The 20,698-nt window shown below is 44.6% G+C and overlaps 1 protein-coding gene across 2 annotated transcripts in view; it reads right to left on the bottom strand.

Annotated features, from left to right (window-relative positions):
• The window catches only part of KIT (KIT proto-oncogene receptor tyrosine kinase), an 82,677-nt gene extending 80,983 nt beyond the window's left edge, over positions 1–1,694 (bottom strand). Inside the window, exon 1 of one of the 2 annotated variants that reach the window (XM_018049156.1) lies at positions 1,548–1,694. In XM_018049156.1, the coding sequence (XP_017904645.1) occupies positions 1,548–1,614 (67 nt within the window). In that variant the 5' untranslated portion in view covers positions 1,615–1,694. 2 annotated transcript variants of the gene reach the window in all.

Genomic DNA, 20,698 nt, shown 5'->3' with positions numbered 1-20,698 from the left:
ATATCAAGGCACCAGGACGTAAGGGACCAAACATCTCATTTGAAGCTTAGGCAGTCAAACAAGCCACCGGAACCCGCCACTTGTCATGATCCTTCCTACCTCTCTTCCCCAACAGGAAAGCCCTCACAATGCCTTAAGATTTTATGGGAAAACTGACCAGCAGAAAGAAAACTGACGAGACAGTTCCACAATAGTTCATAGCGATGCTTCCTCTGGAGCCCTTGAATTCCAGTTCAGACTCACTTTCTATCCTAACATTATCAAGTTAGCCTTAAGGGTTAAAAAAAAAATGACGTGGGAAATAGTAGAGCTTCAGGGGGTTTAGCTGGGCGACTTGCACTCGCTTGCGCACCAGAGACACCCAGAAAAAGAGAGGGGGCAGGAATGTGATTGAGGGCTTCCAGGAATCTACAAATCCTCCTCCTCCACCTGAAGACCCAAGTTCCCGCGCAGATATAACCGATTTTCACAACAGCTTTAAGATTTAAGTAAGATTTGCTGAAAGTTCCACTCCATCTCCCACCCCCTACCTCGGGCAGCCGTTGAGTAAATCACGCGAGAGGCTGTGTTGCGATTCTCAATATTCTCAAAGAAAACAGGGACCTGGGATTAGAGGTCGCAGACACCGAAGGGGCTGGCAGAGCCCCGTCAATCTGGCCGGGCGCGGGCGGCGGCTGGGGTCGGGGACCGCAATGTCTAGGCGCGCCATCCCTGTCTCCCCCGGGAGCAGGCAGCAAACGCAGCCACCAGCCGCTCCGAGGCGCGTTGCAGGAAAGAAACGGCACGCGGCAGAAAGGGGCGAGCCTCGGGCACGGGATATACAAAAGCAAAGTCTGCAACCTAGCGGCTGCTTTCCACACCCCTGCCCAAGTTGTCTCCGGAGCCGCACTTCCAGGTTCGCGGCCACAGAGCCGCAAGCTCCCCCCTGCTAAAAGGGTAACCCGGGAACCCGAGGACGCCGCAGCCTTCGACTCCGGTCCAGCGTGGCGCCTGGAACAGACGAGGCAGCGGGTGCGTCCCCGGCTCTGGGGCACAAAGAGCGCCGCGGTTTGGAAGGCAGCCGCTGCAGAGCAAAGAAAAGGCTCTCCTACAACTTCGCCCTCGGCGCGGCTGAGAACCTGCGGGCCGGTTCTCATGCACAACTTTTAACAAAAGGATGCAACCGCCGCGCCTCAGCCGGCGGAGATAACGCGCTGCGTGAGAACTCCCTCGCCGCCCGCCTCTGACCCCGCTCAGCTCGCCCTCCTCACAAAAGCAGCCCTAAACTCACACACAACCCGCTGCCCTCAGCGTAAGCCCCTCGCCGCCCGCCTTCCTGAAAGACTCGCAGCTCAGCGCCCCCACCACCGGCTGAGGAGGGCTCCCGGCGCAGGTGAGCAGGGCAGGGCGCAGTAGAGTCCCGGGGCCGCCCCGAATCTTCCCGAAACTGAAACGCACCGGCAGCCACCTCTCCCCAGCCACCCCAACGTATTCGGACCCTAACGGGGCACAGGCTGCGCCGGGGGGAGGGGGGAGGCGCGGTCCGAGTACCCGCAGCGCCCTCCCACCTGTCTGGACGAGGAGCAGGAGCAGCAGAACGAAGAGGAAATCCCAGGCGCCGCGAGCGCCTCTCATCGCGGTGGCTGCGCTGGGACCGGAGCTCTGTTCCACGTTCCGGCTCTAGCGCGAGTGCCGGGAGCGCGGCAAAGCCGAGCCCCCAGAGCCGCGAGCGCCAAGCCGCGGCCGCTCCTCCCAGCGCCCTCCCCCTGCGCGACGGCCACGCCCCTTCTGCGCGCCCCTCCTCGCCTTGGTCTGGGTCTAGCTCCCTGGCGGCGGTGTCTGACCCCTGTTCTTTCGAGGTGCTGATCCCGGGGGACTGAGCCCGCGGGGAGTGGTTGAGCACGTCGGCCCTCGCCCCGCGCTCACGACCCCAGAGCCCATACATCTCTTCACCTCTCCTCCCCGGTGATGTTCCCGGACAAGAGTGGTGTTGACCGCCGCGCGCTTTGTGAAGCTGAGCACCACGCGCACATCAGGGGGATCGGCCCGCCACCTGGCAGATGCTCCCCAGACAATAAAGGTCCGCCACCGCCCCTCGAGCAAGCTCCCGAGGAAAGAGGCTGGACGCCGCTGGTAGTGGAGGGGCGCGGGGAACAGGAATTTGGGGGGAGCGAAATTGGGCCCTGACATTCTTCTGTATTCCTGTTGTTCGAGGGGGACCAAGCGTGGCGCCAGGAGCTGCGGTAGAAGGCTGAGCCCAGGCGTAGGTAATTTTTAATGCTCAGTTTCTGCACCTGCTCCTCAACCTGTAAGAGCACAGTTGGTTTCTATTGGTCGGCTTGGCCTCTGCTGAGACCTTTCTGGAGACTGGGGCTTTGGGGTAGGGAGGGGCCTTGTGAAGTTTACTCTGCGAGCTCGAGTTTTTAAACCCATTTGCGCCAAAGTTCTTGTACTAAAGGCCCTCCTAGCGTCTATTTTTTTCCCCCGTTGTACTGTTTCTGTGCCTATCAGAAGGTAGTTACAAGGGTGGGGATTCTTGTATTCCTCTTAGCTGCCCTAGCCTGTACCAAGAGCAGAACAATAGTAAAATGATCCTCTTAAGCCAAGTTTTTCACGGCCTAGAAAGTGCTTTACCCAAGAAAACAACAGTATCTGTGTAGAGTTTTATAGTTCCTCCTTATGCTGAATGTTATTTCATGCTCACAATAACAGCTTTGTCAGGTAGATAGGTTTATTATTTCAGTTCTAAAAGTGGCCCAAGATCACACAGTTAAAAGAGGAGAGACCCAACCATTATAAGATTGACTCCAGGTATGATGAGTCTTCCCTCTGCATTCTAATAAATCAGTAAGACACCTCTCCATTCTCTTCAGAATAGAAAATAAATGGGAAGTGCCCATAAGAAAGAGCTGTGGAATAATTTAGATGCATTTAGACTCTTCTCTAAAGTAGCAGCCAAAATTTATCATTAACCAGTTCTCCTCCTCCCCTTATTTCATACTGAAAGCTCCCTTGTTCCATGTTGGTAGGGCCTAAACTGGTTTAAGAAATGTAACTTTCAAAGTTAGCTAATCACTTAAAAATTATCACTCCTCGATCAATATGGATATATGATCACCTCTCTTTAAATATATTCATTCAGTAAGCACTTAAGTGTCTACGGAGAGCAAGGAGGAACTAGGCACTGGGAGGATCATTGTTTTTAGGTGTGGGCACCCTGCCACAATCCTTAGTCAAGTGTGGGAACCCACAGTCCAATGTCCTAGCAAAAGGTTCAAGTCACACAGCTATGGGATGACTGAAATTCAAGGGGTACCGTACTCAGGGCCATCAGACCACATCTCTTTCTGAAAATGACAGAGATAAAAGGTACCACTCAGAGCAGTAAGTTTCTGGGATCTTGATTTATTTCTAAAATCATTTCATAGTAGGGAGAAAATCACTATGTGTTAAAATATCAACATTATGCCTGAGAGAGAAAATTTACAATTTTCTTCTTCAGTCAACTGATATTGGAGAGGATAACAAGTCTTCAGAAGACTGGATGAAAAGAGACCATACTGCAATTTAATTCTAGGCAGGAAACTTCTATCCAGAAAAAAAACAAATAGAGAATTATACAATGCTGGACTATCATTCATTTTCTCCATTCAAAAACACCTATGAGCATCTAGGTAAGCATATGCTACAAAAACCAATAAGATGGAGTCTCTGCCTAGAGGATTCTCATTTCAGGAGGGAAAACAGATACCCCAATAAGAAACTATAATATCTGTTAACAGGGGCCATGTTCAGCCTGTATGTACCCAGGGTGGCCATATTGGTTGGGAGAATATTGAAATCTTTCTGTCCGCATAGAGAAAAACAAAAAACTACTTCCCTAAACACCTTCTCATCCCAACTCCCCTTAAGAACACCCCAAATCTCCCCAGATATAGCAATTAAAGGTTTAATACCAGGCATGGCAGAGAACCACCAGTCCTAGTGCCTTTAGGTTTATTAACTATTTTTCATAATATCCTCTGCTAGCTCTGTCCTAAAAGGAGGCAGGTAGAAGGTGCTATGAGTGAAATGCCAGTGGAATGCACTGCGTTTTAGATCGTGTCCAGTAGAATCATTTACAATAGTGGAGATATTTTATATCTCAGGTAATAATGTGTGGGACCGGTTCTGTACTATTTTGTGATAGCCCTTGCACCCTTTCATGAGTTATACTTTATATATTTTTATTGTTTTCATAATTGTATTAGTGAGGGCTCTTGATTGCAAGTTGTAGAAACTCAACTCAAACTGACTTATGCAAACAAAAAAAATATAAAACCTATTAGCTCAGATAACTGGAGAGTCCAGGGATTATGATGTTTCAGACTTTCCTAGGTCTCAGAGCCCAGTCATCAGGACTTGAAGATGTGTGTGTGTGTGTGCGTGTGTGTGTGTGTACATACATGCATGTGCACACACACATGCATTCTCCTTCGTCTCCATCCTCTAGCAGTGCTTCCCTGTATTGCTTTCCTGACTTCATATGCAGGTCTAGACTTACAGCTCATTGCAGATGCAAGCAGAGCTTTTCTGCCCTCAGGAACATCTCCTACAAAACTGCTGACTTGGCTTGAGTCACACGCTCATCTAGAACCAGTCTCTGAAACCAGACAGATGGAACACAAGGATCAGCCAGGCCTGGGTCACATGCCCAGGCCTGGGTCACATGCCTATCCCTGGAGCCAGGGTTGGGGGCCCACTTCATCCACATCACAAGGCTGCAGAATGTGGAGGACTGTGTTCTCAAAGGAAAACTGAGGAGGAATGTTGCTGCACAAAGAGAATCAGAAAGGTTCACTATAGCCTCACACAGCCCAAATCTGTAATTTGAAATTTTTTATATTTCTGATTGTAAAAGTAAAGATGCTTATTGTAGAAAATTTAGAAAATACCCCAAATTATAATGAATAAAACAAAACAACAATCACCCAAGGTATAATTACCAAAGAGTTCATTTTATTATGTTTCTTTCTTTTCTTTCTTCTCTGTTTATTCTAACTTTTTTTTTCATTATATGATTTAAGATTTTACAATATTTGGTAGGTTTCTATCTAGCTTTTTCACTAATCATAACACAAGCACTGTCCCAAATCATTATCAATTATTTGGAAACATACCATATAATGGTAACATAATGTTCAGTCCACCCTATATACGTACCATAATTCTGGGTGTTTCATCATTCCTCTCTTTTTTCCAGTTTTTTTCCTATCATAAATTACTTGGTGATGATCTTGGTGAATAAAATGTCCCTGCTTCTGATCACTTATTTAGGATAGATTCCTATAGATGGAATTACTACACTGAGGGGACAATAATTTTCAAGTTTGCTCCTTGATAGTCACTATTTTTCCAGTGATGATTTGAAAGTCCATCAAGTGGGAGAAATGAGTATATGACCTTTATTGGTAGACTCTGTTTTAGTGATAATGCTCACAGTTAGTGAGGACAAAAGAAGATGATGTGTGCTCTTAGTACAAGCTTTCATGCAATATTTGTTGAGCACCTACTATGTGCCAAGTGTGCTCTGTTTGGTGCTAGGAATATGGAGTTGGACAAGACACAGATGCTGTCCTCATGGGATTTGCAGAGAAAGAGGAACACATCAGGGGGTTAAAGATAAAATCATCATATGTGCTCTAACAGAAGTCTGCACAGGGTGATGTTTGAATGCAGAGGAGACCCTTGATCATATTGTACAATGGCCTCATGAAGCTTCCGCAAAGACTTGGCAGATTCTGAGGCATGCAGAAGAGAGGAGGACCAAGAGGGAGAGGGAGAAAGCAGGCATGCAAAGGGCTAGAGGCAGGAACCAGCATGAAGCAGATGAACCACGCTGTAGTTCATCACAGCACAGCTAGGGAAGGGTGTGTAGTGCAGCACAGCTAGGGAATCAAGGCCTCACAGGAATGGGAGACCACAGAGATAAACAAGAGTCATTCCTGCCAAAAACCATGAACTTCATCCTCTGATGAAGAATGAAGCTATGAAGAGTCACTACAGGACTACTCTGGGGCCAGATGTGATTAAGATTTACATTTTGGAAAGATAGTGGGAAGACTCAGTGAAGGGTAAATGAAAAGGAGCCAAAACTTGGTAAAATAGTCGGGAGCCTAATGTGGTGATCCATGAGAAGAGTGGTGAACTGGATTAAGTTAATGGAGGTGAGAATGGTGAGAAAGGGTGAAAAAGAGACACTGAGCTGACCTTAGACCTTGATCCCCAACTGTGCTGTGAAAAGGGAATGGAAAGAGGGACGGATTTCTGATGTCAGTTCCAATGTGCTTCCCTTCAGCAAGACACAAAAGCAGGCTTATAATGGAACGTGAAAGATGTGGAGTCGGGCCTGGTGGGTATGAGGTGCTCATGGATGCTGTGTAAGCTAGACGTGCAGTCCTGGAGCTCAGCGTGGGTCCTGGCCATAGGGAAGTGGCAGCGGCCAAGGGTTTGGATAAGGTCACCCTGATGGAGTGTCCCCCATGAGGAAAACAGGGGGCTGATGCCATACCTAGGGAAACACCCACATTTAAGGGATAAGGAGGAAAATGGTCTCACGAAGGATCCTGATAAGCAAGGGTCAGAGAGGCAAACAGCAAGAGCTATGGTTCAAGGAGATTTCAGGGGCATGGGCGTGTTCAGGTGTTGCCTATCTCTTAAGAAGTTCAAATAAGATAGAAATGTATCGGTTGCCTTATAATCATAATAGAAAATGGCAGTACCTAGCAAGTTCCAAATTCTTTATGTTGATAGAAACTAACCCATTTCAACCTCACAGTAACTCTACCAGGTAGGTACTCTTGGTACCCCCCAGTTTATAGATGAGGAAACTGAGGCTCAAGAAAGTTAAGTAACTTACATTAAATTTACACCAGGATTCGAACTCTTGGCAGGCTGATTCCATAACCCTGGTACTTAATTCCTGTGATAAGTCACCTCCCTACTTAACCTCAAGGTTATTGGTAACTAAATCCATACTCTGGCACTCAGACACACACCTAGACACACACACTCACATACACACAGAGTTTGTGACACCAGAATTTAGGCTGCAGTGGGTTGAGTGGTACATTAGGGGTAAAGAGATGGAACCAAAGATTTATTGCTAGATACATTTTCAAGAAATTGAGTGATATAAAAAAAAGGAGGGGATGGGGCAAAGGACCACGGGGAGATTGGGAAGCCTTGAGCAGTTTGTAGGGTGAGGTGAGAACACCAGAAGAGGGAGATTTGAAAGATCCAGCTGGTGGGAAAGGGGAGATTAAAATATAGTCTAGGGAATTGAAAAGGGGAGATGAAAATAGAATCTAGGGGATTCCCCGGTGGTCCAGTTGATTAGGACTCAATGCTTTCACTGCCAGTTGGTTCGATCCCTGGGTGGGAACTGAAATCCCACAAGCCAAGCAGGCAGAGTAGGCAGGGAGAGCCTCTCTATGTTCAATCATTCAATCAAGTCTGACTCTTTATGGGCCCATAGAGTATAGCCCGCCAGTCTCCTCTGTCCATGGGATTTCCCAAGCAAGAATGCTGGAGTGGACTGCCATTTCTTCCTCTAGGGCATTGAGGGTCAATTTTTAAATCCTGAAGTCATTTATATGTATATATAAATATATATATTTATGTATTTTAGTACTTAAATATATATATTGGAAGTTAATACTTAATATATATATACATATACTTTTTATAGTTAAAAAATGACACTAAAAGATTATTATACTTAACAGCAAGTACTCCTCCTGGGTCTCTGTAAAAAAAATAAATAAATAAAAATCAACCCGATAGGGCCTCTTATCTAAATCCTTGCTACTTCCCAGAATCAGAAGTATTTCTAAACTTAAGAGTCACATTTGTGTTCCATAAATCTCCACAGCACATGGCTCAGGCATCTCTGAAGTCATATATCTTTCCTTGCCTTTTATTAGAATTATTTGTAACCTTGTCATAGCCTTTCCGCTAAATAATACATTCTTTGAGGAAACTGTGCTGTAATTCAGCTGTGGGTCTCACTGAAGGCCTTGCACAAGACGAATCCATGATACACACAGTCGGGACTGAATGTCGTCAAGATGGAATTACTAATAAATGTACATCTAACAGGGTGCTTTTTCCTTTAATTTTTATTTTACCAAATTTTATTTGGGCTCCAAGAAATCTAGCTTCTTTTTCTGAAATTATTATTGTTGTCATAAATTTGTGTAATCCAAGTTTGTCTTAATCACACACTAAATGCCATGACCTTTTCACCTTTGACATTTTTCTTAGGCTCTGATAAAGAAGTCACGTTGCAGGAGAAAGGAAGGAAGAAAAACTTGCTTTAAGATTGAAAGTATTAAATGATCAAGTAAATACCAGGAGGAAAAAAGTATTTAAAACACACACACAAAGAATACATATAAATCAGGTATCCTGATTGATGAGGGAGGGAGAGAATAGAATTATTTAATCTTCTTGCCATTCTTGAAATTTGCAACTAAATGATCTCAGATTAGGGACCTTTCCCTCATTCTTTGCTTTTTCTTTAATTGAAGGATAGTTAATTTACAATGTTATATAAAAAGTGTTCGGAGAAGGCGATGGCACTCCAGTACTCCTGCCTGGGAAATCCCATGGATGGAGGAGCCTGGTAGGCTGCAGTCCATGGGGTCGCTAACAGTCCGATATGACTGAGCGACTTCACTTTCACTTTTTGCTTTCATGCATTGGAGAAGGAAATGGCAACCCACTCCAGTGTTCTTGCCTGGAGAATCCCAGGGACGGGGGAGCCTGGTGGGCTGCTGTCTGTGGGGTCGCACAGAGCCGGACACAACTGAAGCAACTTAGCAGCAGCAGCATAAAAAGTGTTATAAAGTGTACAGCAAAATGATTCAGTTATACATATATATTATATACGTATATATTCTTTTTAGGATTCTTTTCCATTATAGGTTATATAAGATATTGAGTATAGCTCCCTGCACTATACAGTAGGTCCTTGTTGTTTACCTCTTTTATATATAGTCATGTGTACATGTTAAACTCCCTTCATTCTTGATTGATAAAAACTCCTTCCATGATTGAAGGGATAGCAATACTAACATGGTCCTTGTTACTCCAGTGCTGTAGCAGAAACCATTCCCAGGGACAGAAGTGGCCCTGGTTGTGGCTTGTCTGCTGGCCCCCAGTGGTTAAAGTGAGTGTGGAGATGGGGGTATGTACGGAGCAGGCAAGGGTAGGGGTGAGCATGAGGAAGGGGCCTGAGACACTCTGAAGAATGAAAAGGGACAACAGGCATAAACCAAACAATCCAGGAGGAGTGGTTATTCTAAGCATAAAGATTATAGTAACCTCTCCGCCACGGCTACCTCATTTCAATTCGGAATCAGATCTCTTCTTCTATCCCTTGGGCCCTTTAAGAAAGAAATGTCTTGGAGATGTGTCTGCAGGGATTGAGTCCTTCTGTCCTCAGCTTGGAGGAGGGTGTGAACCCAGAGAGAGAATGAGAGAGAAGATGCAAGTGAAAAATCACTAGCATATTGTGGTTGACAATTAGCTTTAATTGACTTGCACATTAAAAAAAATCCTGGCCAAAATCGTCATCCTCATCATCATCATCACCATCCATAGTAATTATTATTGTGTATTATAATTATTCCTGGCATAATAACCAGAACTCCCCACCTTTCTACTATGCTGCTGCTGCTGCTAAGTCACTTCAGTCGTGTCCGACTCTGTGCGACCCCATGGACGGCAGCCCACTAGACTCCCCCATCCTTGGGATTCTCCAGGCAAGAACACTGGAGTGGGTTGCCAGTTCCTTCTCCAATGCATGAAAGTGAGAAGTGAAAGTGAAGTCGCTCATTCATGTCCGACTCTTAGCGACCCCATGGACTGCAGCCTACGAGGATCCTCCGTCCGTGGGATTTTCCAGGCAAGAGTACTGGAGTGGGTTGCCATTGCCTTCTCCCCTTTCTACTATAGAATGCCTTTAAGGCTTATTAATGGGTCATAACCACTTCCAGATTTAATAATAATAGATAATGTTTGTTGAGTAATTATGATGCTTTATGTGCTGATCTGTTTGCCTGTATTAACACATTGCTTTTCCAAGCAACCCTTAGAGGTCAATCTATCTTTAGCCCCATTTTACAGACAAGGAGAGGAAGGCACTGATAGCTCAAGTGACTTAGTTATGGTCACCTGGTTAGTAAGTAGTGGAGATGAACTTGAACCCAGGCAACCAAAGAGCAAACATCTATCCTGTGCTGCTGCCCTCTGCACACGGTTTATTTCACTTAGTGGGTTTTCAACTTCATACTCAACTGCTCAGAACCAAACGGTAAGGATTTTTTAATTTTACCACCTCTATATCCTCCACAGTCTTTTGTACTTGTTGAAAGTTCAAAATTTGCTTGCTGCAAATTAACTATTTTAAAATAAGTTGAAAGTGTTAGTTGCTCAGTCATGACCGACTCTTTGCGACCCCATGGACTGTAGCCTGCCAGGTTCCTCTGTCTATGGAATTTCCCAGGCAAAAACACTGAAGGGGATTGCCCATTTCCTCCTCCAGGGGATCTTCCCGACCCAGGGATTGAACCTGGGTCTCCCACACTGCAGGCAGATTCTTTACCATCTGAGCCACCAGGTGCCTAAGTGAGTGGTAAATGGGGCAGGCAATTGGAACCCTGATAAGCTGTTTGATGAGATTATTGTTATTTTTAAGATAATAGCATTGTGCTAATATTAAAGAGTCCTTAGCCTTAAAAAAAAATTAAATATTGCAGCAACATGGATGGACCTAGAAAATATTATGCTTGGTGAAATAACTCAGAGAAAGACAAATACTATAAAGGAAAAGTGAAAGTCACTCAGTGTTGTCCAACTCTTTGTGACCCCATGGACTATACAGTCCATGGAGTGGGTGGCTGTTCCCTGTTATGCCCAGAGTCTGAGTCCCCAAAACTGAGAGAATAAGACGTCCACATGAAGGGGTTTTATTTCTCGCTCGAGCTAGGGCTCCCGCCACATCCAACGCAGTGGAGTGGAGCAAGGAGCCCCGAGCCCAGATTTACAGCAGTATTTATAGGTTTTAGAACTGAGAGTTGGCAAGGGCTGATTGGCTGCAGGAGTTTCCTAGTATTTACTAATTGGCTAATCTTTATTGGCTGCAGGGGTTTCCTGGTATTTACTAATTGGCTATTGGCTGCAGGGGGATGTCTTTTACGTCCTGATAAACTCAAACCAGGTTACGGGGAGTATGCTGATTAGACAAGTCCTGGCATCCGCGGGGATGACCTCACTGGGCAATGACTCAGCTTTTCCCTTGAGTCCTACCTTAGTCCCTGAAGCCTATCATGGCGTTTGTTAGGTCCCAACATTCCCTTCTCCAGGGGATCTTCCCAACCCAGGGATCAAACCCAGGTCTCTGCATTGCGGGTGGATTCTTTACCAGGGAAATCCAAGAATACTGTAGTGGGTAGCCTATCCTTTCTCCAGTGGATCTTCCCAACCCAGGAGTTGAACTGGGGTCTCCTGCATTGCAGGCAGATTCTTTACCAAGTGAGCTATCAAGGGAACCCTATATGATATCACTTATATGTAAAACTTTTAAAAAAATGAATCTATATACAAAATGGAAGAGGACTCACAGAAAACAAACTTATGGTTACCAAAGGGGAAAAGGAGGTAGAAGGAGGGATAAATTAGGGATACAGGATTAACAGATACAAACTACTACATAAAATAGATAACCAAAAAAGATTTACTGTATAGCACAGGGAATTATACCCAACGTCTTATAATAACCTCTAGGAGAAGGCAATGGCACCCCACTCTAGTACTCTTGCCTGGAAAATCCCATGGATGGAGGAGCCTGGTAGGCTGCAGTCCATGGGGTCACTAAGAGTCGGACATGACTGAGCAACTTCACTTTCATTTTCACTTTCATGCATTGGAGAAGGAAATGGCAACCCACTCCAGTGTTCGAGCCTGGTGGGCTGCCGTCTATGGGGTCGCACAGAGTCGAACACGACTGAAGTGACTTAGCAGTTAGCAGTAGCAGCAGTGGAATATAATCTGCTGAAAAAAACCCACCCAAACCACTATGCTACACACCTGAAACTAACACAATACTATAAATCACCTATACTTCAATAAATATTTTTTAAAATGAGTCCTTATAGTTTAGATATATACTGAACTTTATGATGTGATGTCTGATGGAGTAGGAAATAGCAACCCACTCCTGTATTCTTGCCTGGAGAATCCCTTGGACAGAGGAGCCTGACAGGCTGCAGTCCATGGGGTCACAGGGAGTTGGACACAACTGAAGTGACTTAGCATAATGCCTGAGATTCCCTTCAAAATTATCCAGTGAGTGCTGGTAGGTGGAGAGTGAGTAGGAATACAGAGGAAGCCAGATTGGCCAAGCAGCTAATGATTGTTGAAACTGGGTAGTGGGACCCCTGGGGCCCATTATACTATTGTAGATGTTTAACTTTCTCCACAATAAACAGTGTTTGGTTTTTTAAGTTGTTTGTGGTATTAAACCAAGTGGGAAAAACCATGGGAATGACTGAGAGTAGTGGGCATCAAGATCTACACCCCAACAAGCTCATCAACAAGCTTAAACTTGACCCAGCTCCCCTAAATGCTCTGGACCCAGCATCTTTCTTGCTTAACATGAGAGGTTTGCCCTTGACATATTTCTGAGGTTCTCCAGAAATATGTCCAGCTCCAAAATGTTGATGACTCTGATTTGGGGGCAATAGTTAAACAAACAAACAAACACCAACTCTTTGCCCTTGTGGCCAAGAGGAGATGCTATGTGTGTGTGCGTGTGTGTGTGTGTGTGTGTGCTCAGCCCCTCAGTTATTTCTACCTCTTTGTAACCCCAAGAGTTGTAGCCCGCCAGGCTCTTCTGTCCATGGGATTTCCCAGACAAGAATACTAGAGTGAATTGCCGTTTCCTTCTCCAGGGGATCTTCTTAAGCCAGGGATTGAACATGCACCTCTTGCATTGGCAGGTGAATTCTTTACCACTGAGCCACCTGGAAAGCCCTAAGAAGAGATGCTAAAGCCTCTCACACTCTTTAAATTTCTTTAAGCACTGCACCTCTGGCTTTCATTCCTTTTTCTCCCTGGCTATGTGATTCTGGGCAAGTTATTGATATTTAACCTCTGCACCTCAGTTTTCTCATCTGTAAAATAGGGTTAAATTAGCACCCCAAGCACCTCATAGGGCTGTGAGTTAATATATACAAAGTGCTGAAAGCAGTACGTGGTATACAGTAAACACCTAATAAATGAGAGATCTTTTTTTTTTTTACTATCTTAATTCTATAGCTATTAAAACGAATTGTGATTCAATGAGGAGAAGTGATTTGGCCGAAGTCTATCCATTTTAATAAACAATGGAGCAGACACTTAAAGGCAAGTTTTCTGATCATAAATCCAAGGCTACTTCCACTCAAATTGCCCTCTGAGGGCATTATTATGAAAGATAGCAATTATGAAAAATTATACTAGACGACAATCTAGGAGGATGGAGTACTAGCCTAAGACTCCGGCAATCATCAGAAACCAAGTTAACATTTGTTGTTAACACAAAAACTTAGTCTGAGTCGCAGACTATGGGCTCTGGGTCTTGGAGCCAGCCAGCCTCTCTCCCAGACAGCCTGGAGCCCGGCGCAGTGCAGAGGGAGAACGCTGGGTGGCTGAAAGGTAAATTACAAGAGGCAACAAGAGCCAGCCTAACACAGGGGAGGGGATGGGCCATTCTTTTGTTTGCAAACTGAAAAGCTTCTTAACCAGGAACACTGGGCCCCTTGGAAAGAACCAGTCTTCTGGTCAGGCTGAACTCAGGCGAGCCGTTTATTTTTCAAATAGTAGCAAATTATGAGTAATTTTCCCAGCAGCTCCACCATCATCGGCCTTAATCTGTCATCTCAAGATTATTTTTGTAATGATCCTTTTAGAGACGTTAGATGACAAAGAAATACAGTTGCTCTCTCTTTATTCACATAGAGTTTAAAGATATGCTGCTAAACAAAAAGGCAAGTCACAGAGTAGGATGTGTCAGATGACTAAATATTAGGTGGCATCCTACAAAGGTATTGATCATTTGACCATTTTGACCAACAAAAAGAGCAATTTTAAATGGTTCCACCAAATGTAGAACTACTTTTCTAAAAGGATACGCATCAAACTGTTAACTGTTCATCTTAGGCAAGGAGGGTAGATTTGGGGAAAGGGGAAGGAAGTAGGCAGGTTCACTTTCTTCCTCTTTTCCTTTTTGTACTCATTGCACATTTATTCAAGTCGGTTCAGGTATTACTTTTTATCATTTAAAAAATTTTTTAAAAGTTGCTATTTGCCAGATTTAGCTGTGTCAAGTATTTTCTGAAGAAAACTTAAGAATTAATAAATACTTGTGTCGAATTAAGGTGGTGAAGTCGCTCAGTGGTGTCCGACTCTGTGACCCCATGGACTGTAACTTACTAGGTTTCTCTGTCCATGGGATTCTCCAGGCAAGAATACTGGAGTGGATTGCCATTTCCTTCTCCAGGGGATCTTCCCAACCCAGGGATCGAACCTGGATCTCCCCTATTGCAGGCAGATGTTTTAACCTCTGAGCCACCAGGGAAGCCCTAAGCACAGGTGCCTGCGGGCCGGCTCACTAAGCGCGGAGGAGAGGAGTTGCCCCACGTTGGAGGTCAGGGGCAGAGGCCTAGAGTGCCAGGCTGCGACGGCGCATTAAAGGCCCAGAGGGGCTGCCCTGTGTCCGAGGTCAGTGGCTGTGGCCGGGAGGGGACACCCCACGTCCGAGGTCAGGGGCGGCGGCCGAGAGGAGCTACCAGGCGTCCGAGGTCAGGGCTGCGGCCGGGAGGAGCCACCCACGCCCGAGGCCAGGGCCAGCTGCTGGGAGGAGCAACCGGAGGAGTGGTGGCTGTGTAGGCGCAGGAGGGCCTGGAGGAGCTATCCCACGTTGAAGGTCAGGAACGGTGGCGGTAAGGAGATACCCCTCGTCCAAGGTAAGGGACAGCGGCTGTGCTTTGCTGGAGCAGCCGTGAGGAGATACCCCACGCCAAGGTAAGAGAAACCCAAGCAAGATGGTAAGTGTTGCAAGAGGGCATCAGAGGGCAGACATACTGAAACCATACTCACAGAAAACTAGTCAATCTAATCCCACTAGGACCACAGCCTTGTCTAACTCAATGAAACCAAGCCATGCCTGCCGGGCAACCCAAGATGGGCAGATCATTGTGGAGAGGCCTGACAGAATGTGGTCCACTGGAGAAGGGGATGGCAAGCCACTTCAGTATTCTTGCCTTGAGAACCCCATGAACAGTAGGAAAAGGCAAAATGATAGGATACTGAAAGAGGAACTCCCCAGGTCATTAGGTGCCCAATATGCTACTGGAGATCAGTGGAGAAATAACTCCAGAAAGAATGAAGGGATGGAACCAATGCAAAAACAATACCCAGTTGTGGATGTGACTGGTGATAGAAGCAAGATTCGATGCTGTAAAGAGCAATATTGCATAGGAACCTGGAATGTCAGGTCCATGAATCAAGGCAAATTGGAAGTGGTCAAACAAGAGATGGCAAGGGTGAACGTCGACATTCTAGAAAACAGCGAATTAAAATGGACTGGAATGGGTGAATTTAACTCAGATGACCATTCTATCTACTACTGCGGGCAGGAATCCCTCAGAAGAAATGGAGTAGCCATCATGGTCAACAAAAGAGTCCGAAATGCAGTACTTGGATGCAATCTCAAAAATGACAGAATGATCTCTGTTCGTCTCCAAGGCAAACCATTCAATATCACAGTTATCCAAGTCTACGCCCCAACCAGTAATGCTGAAGTAGCTGAAGTTGAATGGTTCTATGAAGACCTACAAGACCTTTTAGAACTAACACCCCCAAAAGATGTCATTTTCATTATAGGGGACTGGAATGCAAAAGTAGGAAGTCAAGAAACACCTGGAGTAACAGGCAAATTTGGCCTTGGAATGTGGAATGAAGCAAGGCAAAGACTAATAGAGTTTTGCCAAGAAAATGCACTGGTCATAGCAAACACCCTCTTCCAACAACACAAGAGAAGACTCTATGCATAGACATCACCAGATGGTCAACACTGAAATCAGATTGATTATATTCTTTGCAGCCAAAGATGGAGAAGCTCTATACAGTCAACAAAAACAAGACCGGGAGCTGACTGTGGCTCAGATCATGAACTCCTTATTGCCAAATTCAGACTTAAATTGAAGAAAGTAGGGAAAACCGCTAGACCATTCAGGTATGACCTAAATCAAAACCCTTATGATTATACAGTGGAAGTGAGAGATAGATTTAACGGTCTAGATCTGATAGATAGAGTGCCTGATGAACTATGGATTGAGGTTTGTGACATTGTACAGGAGACAGGGATCAAGACCATCCCCATGGAAAAGAAGTACAAAAAAGCAAAATGGCTGTCTGGGGAGGCCTCACAAATTGCTGTGAAAAGAAGAGAGGCGAAAAGCAAAGGAGAAAAGGAAAGATAAAAGCATCTGAATGCAGAGTTCCAAAGAATAGCAAGAAGAGATAAGAAAGCCTTCTTCAGTGATCAATGCAAAGAACTAGAGGAAAACAACAGAATGGGAAAGACTAGAGATCTCTTCAAGAAAATTAGAGATACCAAGGGAACATTTCATGCAAAGATGGGCTCAATAAAGGACAGAAATGGTCTGGACCTAACAGAAGCAGAAGATATTAAGAAGAGGTGGCAAGAATACACGGAAGAACTGTACAAAAAAGATCTTCACGACCCAGATAATCATGATGATGTGATCACTAATCTAGAGCTAGACATCTTGGAATGTGAAGTCAAGTGGGCCTTAGAAAGCATCACTCTGAACAAAGCTAGTGGAGGTGATGGAATTCCAGTTGAGCTGTTTCAAATCCTGAAAGATGATGCCATGAAAGTGCTGCACTCAATATGCCAGCAAGTTTGGAAAACTCAGCAGTGGCCATAGGACTGGAAAAGGTCAGTTTTCATTCTAATTCCAAAGAAAGGCAATGCCAAAGAATGCTAAAGCTACTGCACAATTGCACTCATCTCACATGCTAGTGAAGTAATGCTCAAAATTCTCCAAGCCAGGCTTCAACAATACGTGAATCATGAACTCCCTGACATTCAAGCTGGTTTTAGAAAAGGCAGAGGAACCAGAGATCAAATTGCCAACATCCGCTGGATCATGGAAAAAGCAAGAGAGTTCCAGAAAAACATCTATTTCTGCTTTCTTGACTATGCCAAAGCCTTTGAGTGTGTGGATCACAATCAACTGTGGAAAATTCTGAAAGAGATAGGAATACCAGACCACCTAACCTGCCTCTTGAGAAATCTGTGTGCAGGTCAGGAAGCAACAGTTAGAACTGGACATGGAACAACAGACTAATAGGAAAAGGAGTACGTCAAAGCTGTATATTGTCACCCTGCTTATTTAACTTATATGCAGATTACATCCTGAGAAACGCTGGACTGGAAGAAACACAAGCTGGAATCAAGATTACCAGGAGAAATATCAATAACCTCAGATATGCAGATGACACCACCCTTATGGCAGAAAGTGAAGAGGAACTAAAAAGCCTCTTGATGAAAATGAAAGAGGAGAGTGAAAAAGTTGGCTTAAAGCTCAACATTCAGAAAACGAAGATCATGGCATCTGGTCCCATCACTTCATGGGAAATAGATGGGGAAACAGTAGAAACGGTGTCAGACTTTATTTTTTGGGGCTCCAGAATCACTGAAGATGGTGACTGCAGCCATGAAATTAAAAGACGCTTACTCCTTGGAAGAAAAGTTATGACCAACCTAGATAGTATATTCAAAAGCATAGACATTACTTTACTGACTAAGGTCCGTCTAGTCAAGGCTATGATTTTTCCTGTGGTCATGTATGGATGTGAGAGTTGGACTGTGAAGAAGGCTGAGCGCTGAAGAATTGATGCTTTTGAACTGTGGTGTTGGAGAAGACTCTTGAGGGTCCCTTGGACTGCAAGGAGATCCAACCAGTCCATTCTGAAGGAGATCAGCCCTGGGATTTCTTTGGAGGAGTACTGGAGCTAAAGCTGAAGCTCCAGTACTTTGGCCACTTCATGCAAAGAGTTGACTCATTGGAAAAGACTCTGATGCTGGGAGAGATTGGGAGCAGGAGGAGAAAGAGACGACCCAGGATGAGATGGCTTGATGGCATCACGCACTCGATATGGACTCACGTCCATATCGTGAATCTGAGTGAACTCCTGGAGATGGTGATGGACAGGGAGGCCTGGCGTGCTGCGATTCATGGGGTCGCAAAGAGTCGGACACGACTGAGCGACTGATCTGAACTGAACTATGTCAAATTAAACATTCCTATCCTCAAATACTTTTGCATTTTGCATATCCCAGCATACACAGTTCAGATGTCACTAACTTTCAGGTTCCTCCTCCACTGAATTTTTTTTCTAATTGAAGTATAGTTGATTTACAATGTTATGTTAGTTTCTGGATGTACCTAGAGATTATCATACTAAGTGAGATAAGTCAGACAGAGATTTGTAGTCATTTTTTTGGCTGCACCACATGGCTTGTGGAATCTTAGTTCCCCAATTAGGAATCTGAACCCTTGGCTGGCAGTGAAAGCATGGAGTCGCAAAATCCTAACCACTGGACCATCAAGGAATTCCATAGAGTTTTGTGTTTTTATCATCCATTTGACCTATCCATTTACTTACTTTACTTATTTCTTTATTTATGAGGATAATGTGGATAATTTTCTTTATATTTGTTTTTGAGTGGAGGCAACAAACATTTCTAACCCCTGAAGGCTAAGTTAGGGGTCCCACTCTGTGTTTCAATTGGCGTGACTGCTGACACACCTTTTGGGTCTTAGGACTTTTCACTCTGTAGTATGATCGCCCACTTACCTGTCTGTGTCTCCCAAGCTCCCCCATCCCCTGCTTCCACCAGAACAGCAACTGGAAAACCACCACCACATTCACTCATTGAGCCCTTAGCACAGAATGTCCAGCGTAACAGGGGCTCATCAACATTCAGTAAATGAATGAAGGGTCACATGTCTTGGGGGTGACAACTCTTTCCATAAGTTTTTCATTTTTATCTTAAAAAAAAAATCTGTGCCATGTTTATAGCAATGGCAGAGCAGAGCTGTAAAGAATTACTCATGTAATGGTTCAAGGGCGAAGAGCTAAAAGCAAGTCAGAAACTTGTTCACGTTTTGTTCAAAGCCCACTAACATTTCGACACGTATTAAATGTTAATAAGCAGCTATCTGGGTCAGTGGGTTAAGTAATAGCGGTGGTAGAAGGTGAGAGGTGAAGAAATACATGAAAATTACATTCACGGATGATGTGGTTCACCAGAGCTCAACTTGTAGAATAACATGCAAATGATTTAATCGTGTTATAGTTTTCCCTTTTCCTGTACAGCAGGCTTGGTAATGTGACAACATTCTCTTTACTTGGGCATCTGCCGAGCCTGGTAAAATCTGAAAATATCAAGAAGAAGCCAAAGGGTGGGTCACCTTCTTCTCCTTAGTGGCAGGAAAAAAAAAAAAAAATCACTACATTTAACAAAAGTTTCAGGAGCTGGTGATCCAGTTTGTGGCTCATCCTTCCCTACTCCACACATTTGACCATTTGTCTACATGTTCTCATCAAGGCCGGGGAAAGAAACAAAGAGGTTTTGAAAGTTACTGCTCCTTAATGACAACATGTGTGTGCTAAATCACTTTGGTTACATCTGACTCTTTGAGACCCTATGGATGTAGCCCCACCAGGCTCCTCTGTCCATGGGATTCACCAGGCAAGAATACTGGAGTAGGTTGCCATTGCCTTCTCCAGGGGATCTTCCCGACCAAGGGATGGAACCTGTGTCTCCCATGTTGCAGGCAGATTCTTTACCATCTGAGCCATCAAGGAAGCCCTTAATGACAATACAATGACCATACAAAATGATAATAACTAATGGATTTTGAGCACTCATTGTGTGCTGAGTACCCTATTAAAATCATTGGTCAAGGGGAGAGGGAGGTTTTGCCCACTAGGGGACATAAACTTTGCTTTGGATGAATTGTCTCATTTAACACTCAAATCCCCACTAGGAGATTATTGTCTCTATTTTACAGATTTGGTAACTGAGGCATGGGATGGTTAGGTAGCTTTCTCTAGATCACACAGCTAGTAAGCAACCCAAGGCTGTCTGACTCTGGAGGCCCTAAACTTGGCCATGGAGTATTGGGGGAAAAGGAGCAGATCCTCTTAAGTTTGCTGTGTGTTTTATGATTGCACAGCAGAGGACTGCTGCCATAGGGTGCTAGGGTCCATCACTGGCATCCCCTAGGAACTTGGAGGCAAGTGACATCTCTTTGCTCAAAAATGTGAACTCTGTAAGTGTACTTAGTACTCTTTGTTCTATTTCCAATTAAAACAGTCCAACTGTATTATTTTTATGAAGATTATACTGATTTGTAATTAACAATAGTTATATTGAATGAAAATAACTTATAAAGCAGTTTGTGTATAGTTCTCCAGAATAATAAAAAGTATTGGCCAAAGAAGGAAATAGTAAGTGCAGCCTTTCCTCATTCTGTGGAATTTTTCTTCAGCCTTGCATCTCAATGGGCAGACTGTATTTCAAGTTATTTGAAAT

This window comes from Capra hircus, chromosome 6, assembly GCF_001704415.2.
Source record: "Capra hircus breed San Clemente chromosome 6, ASM170441v1, whole genome shotgun sequence".
Lineage (NCBI taxonomy): Eukaryota > Metazoa > Chordata > Mammalia > Artiodactyla > Bovidae > Capra > Capra hircus.
This window is presented reverse-complemented; position numbering and strand designations above follow the sequence as displayed.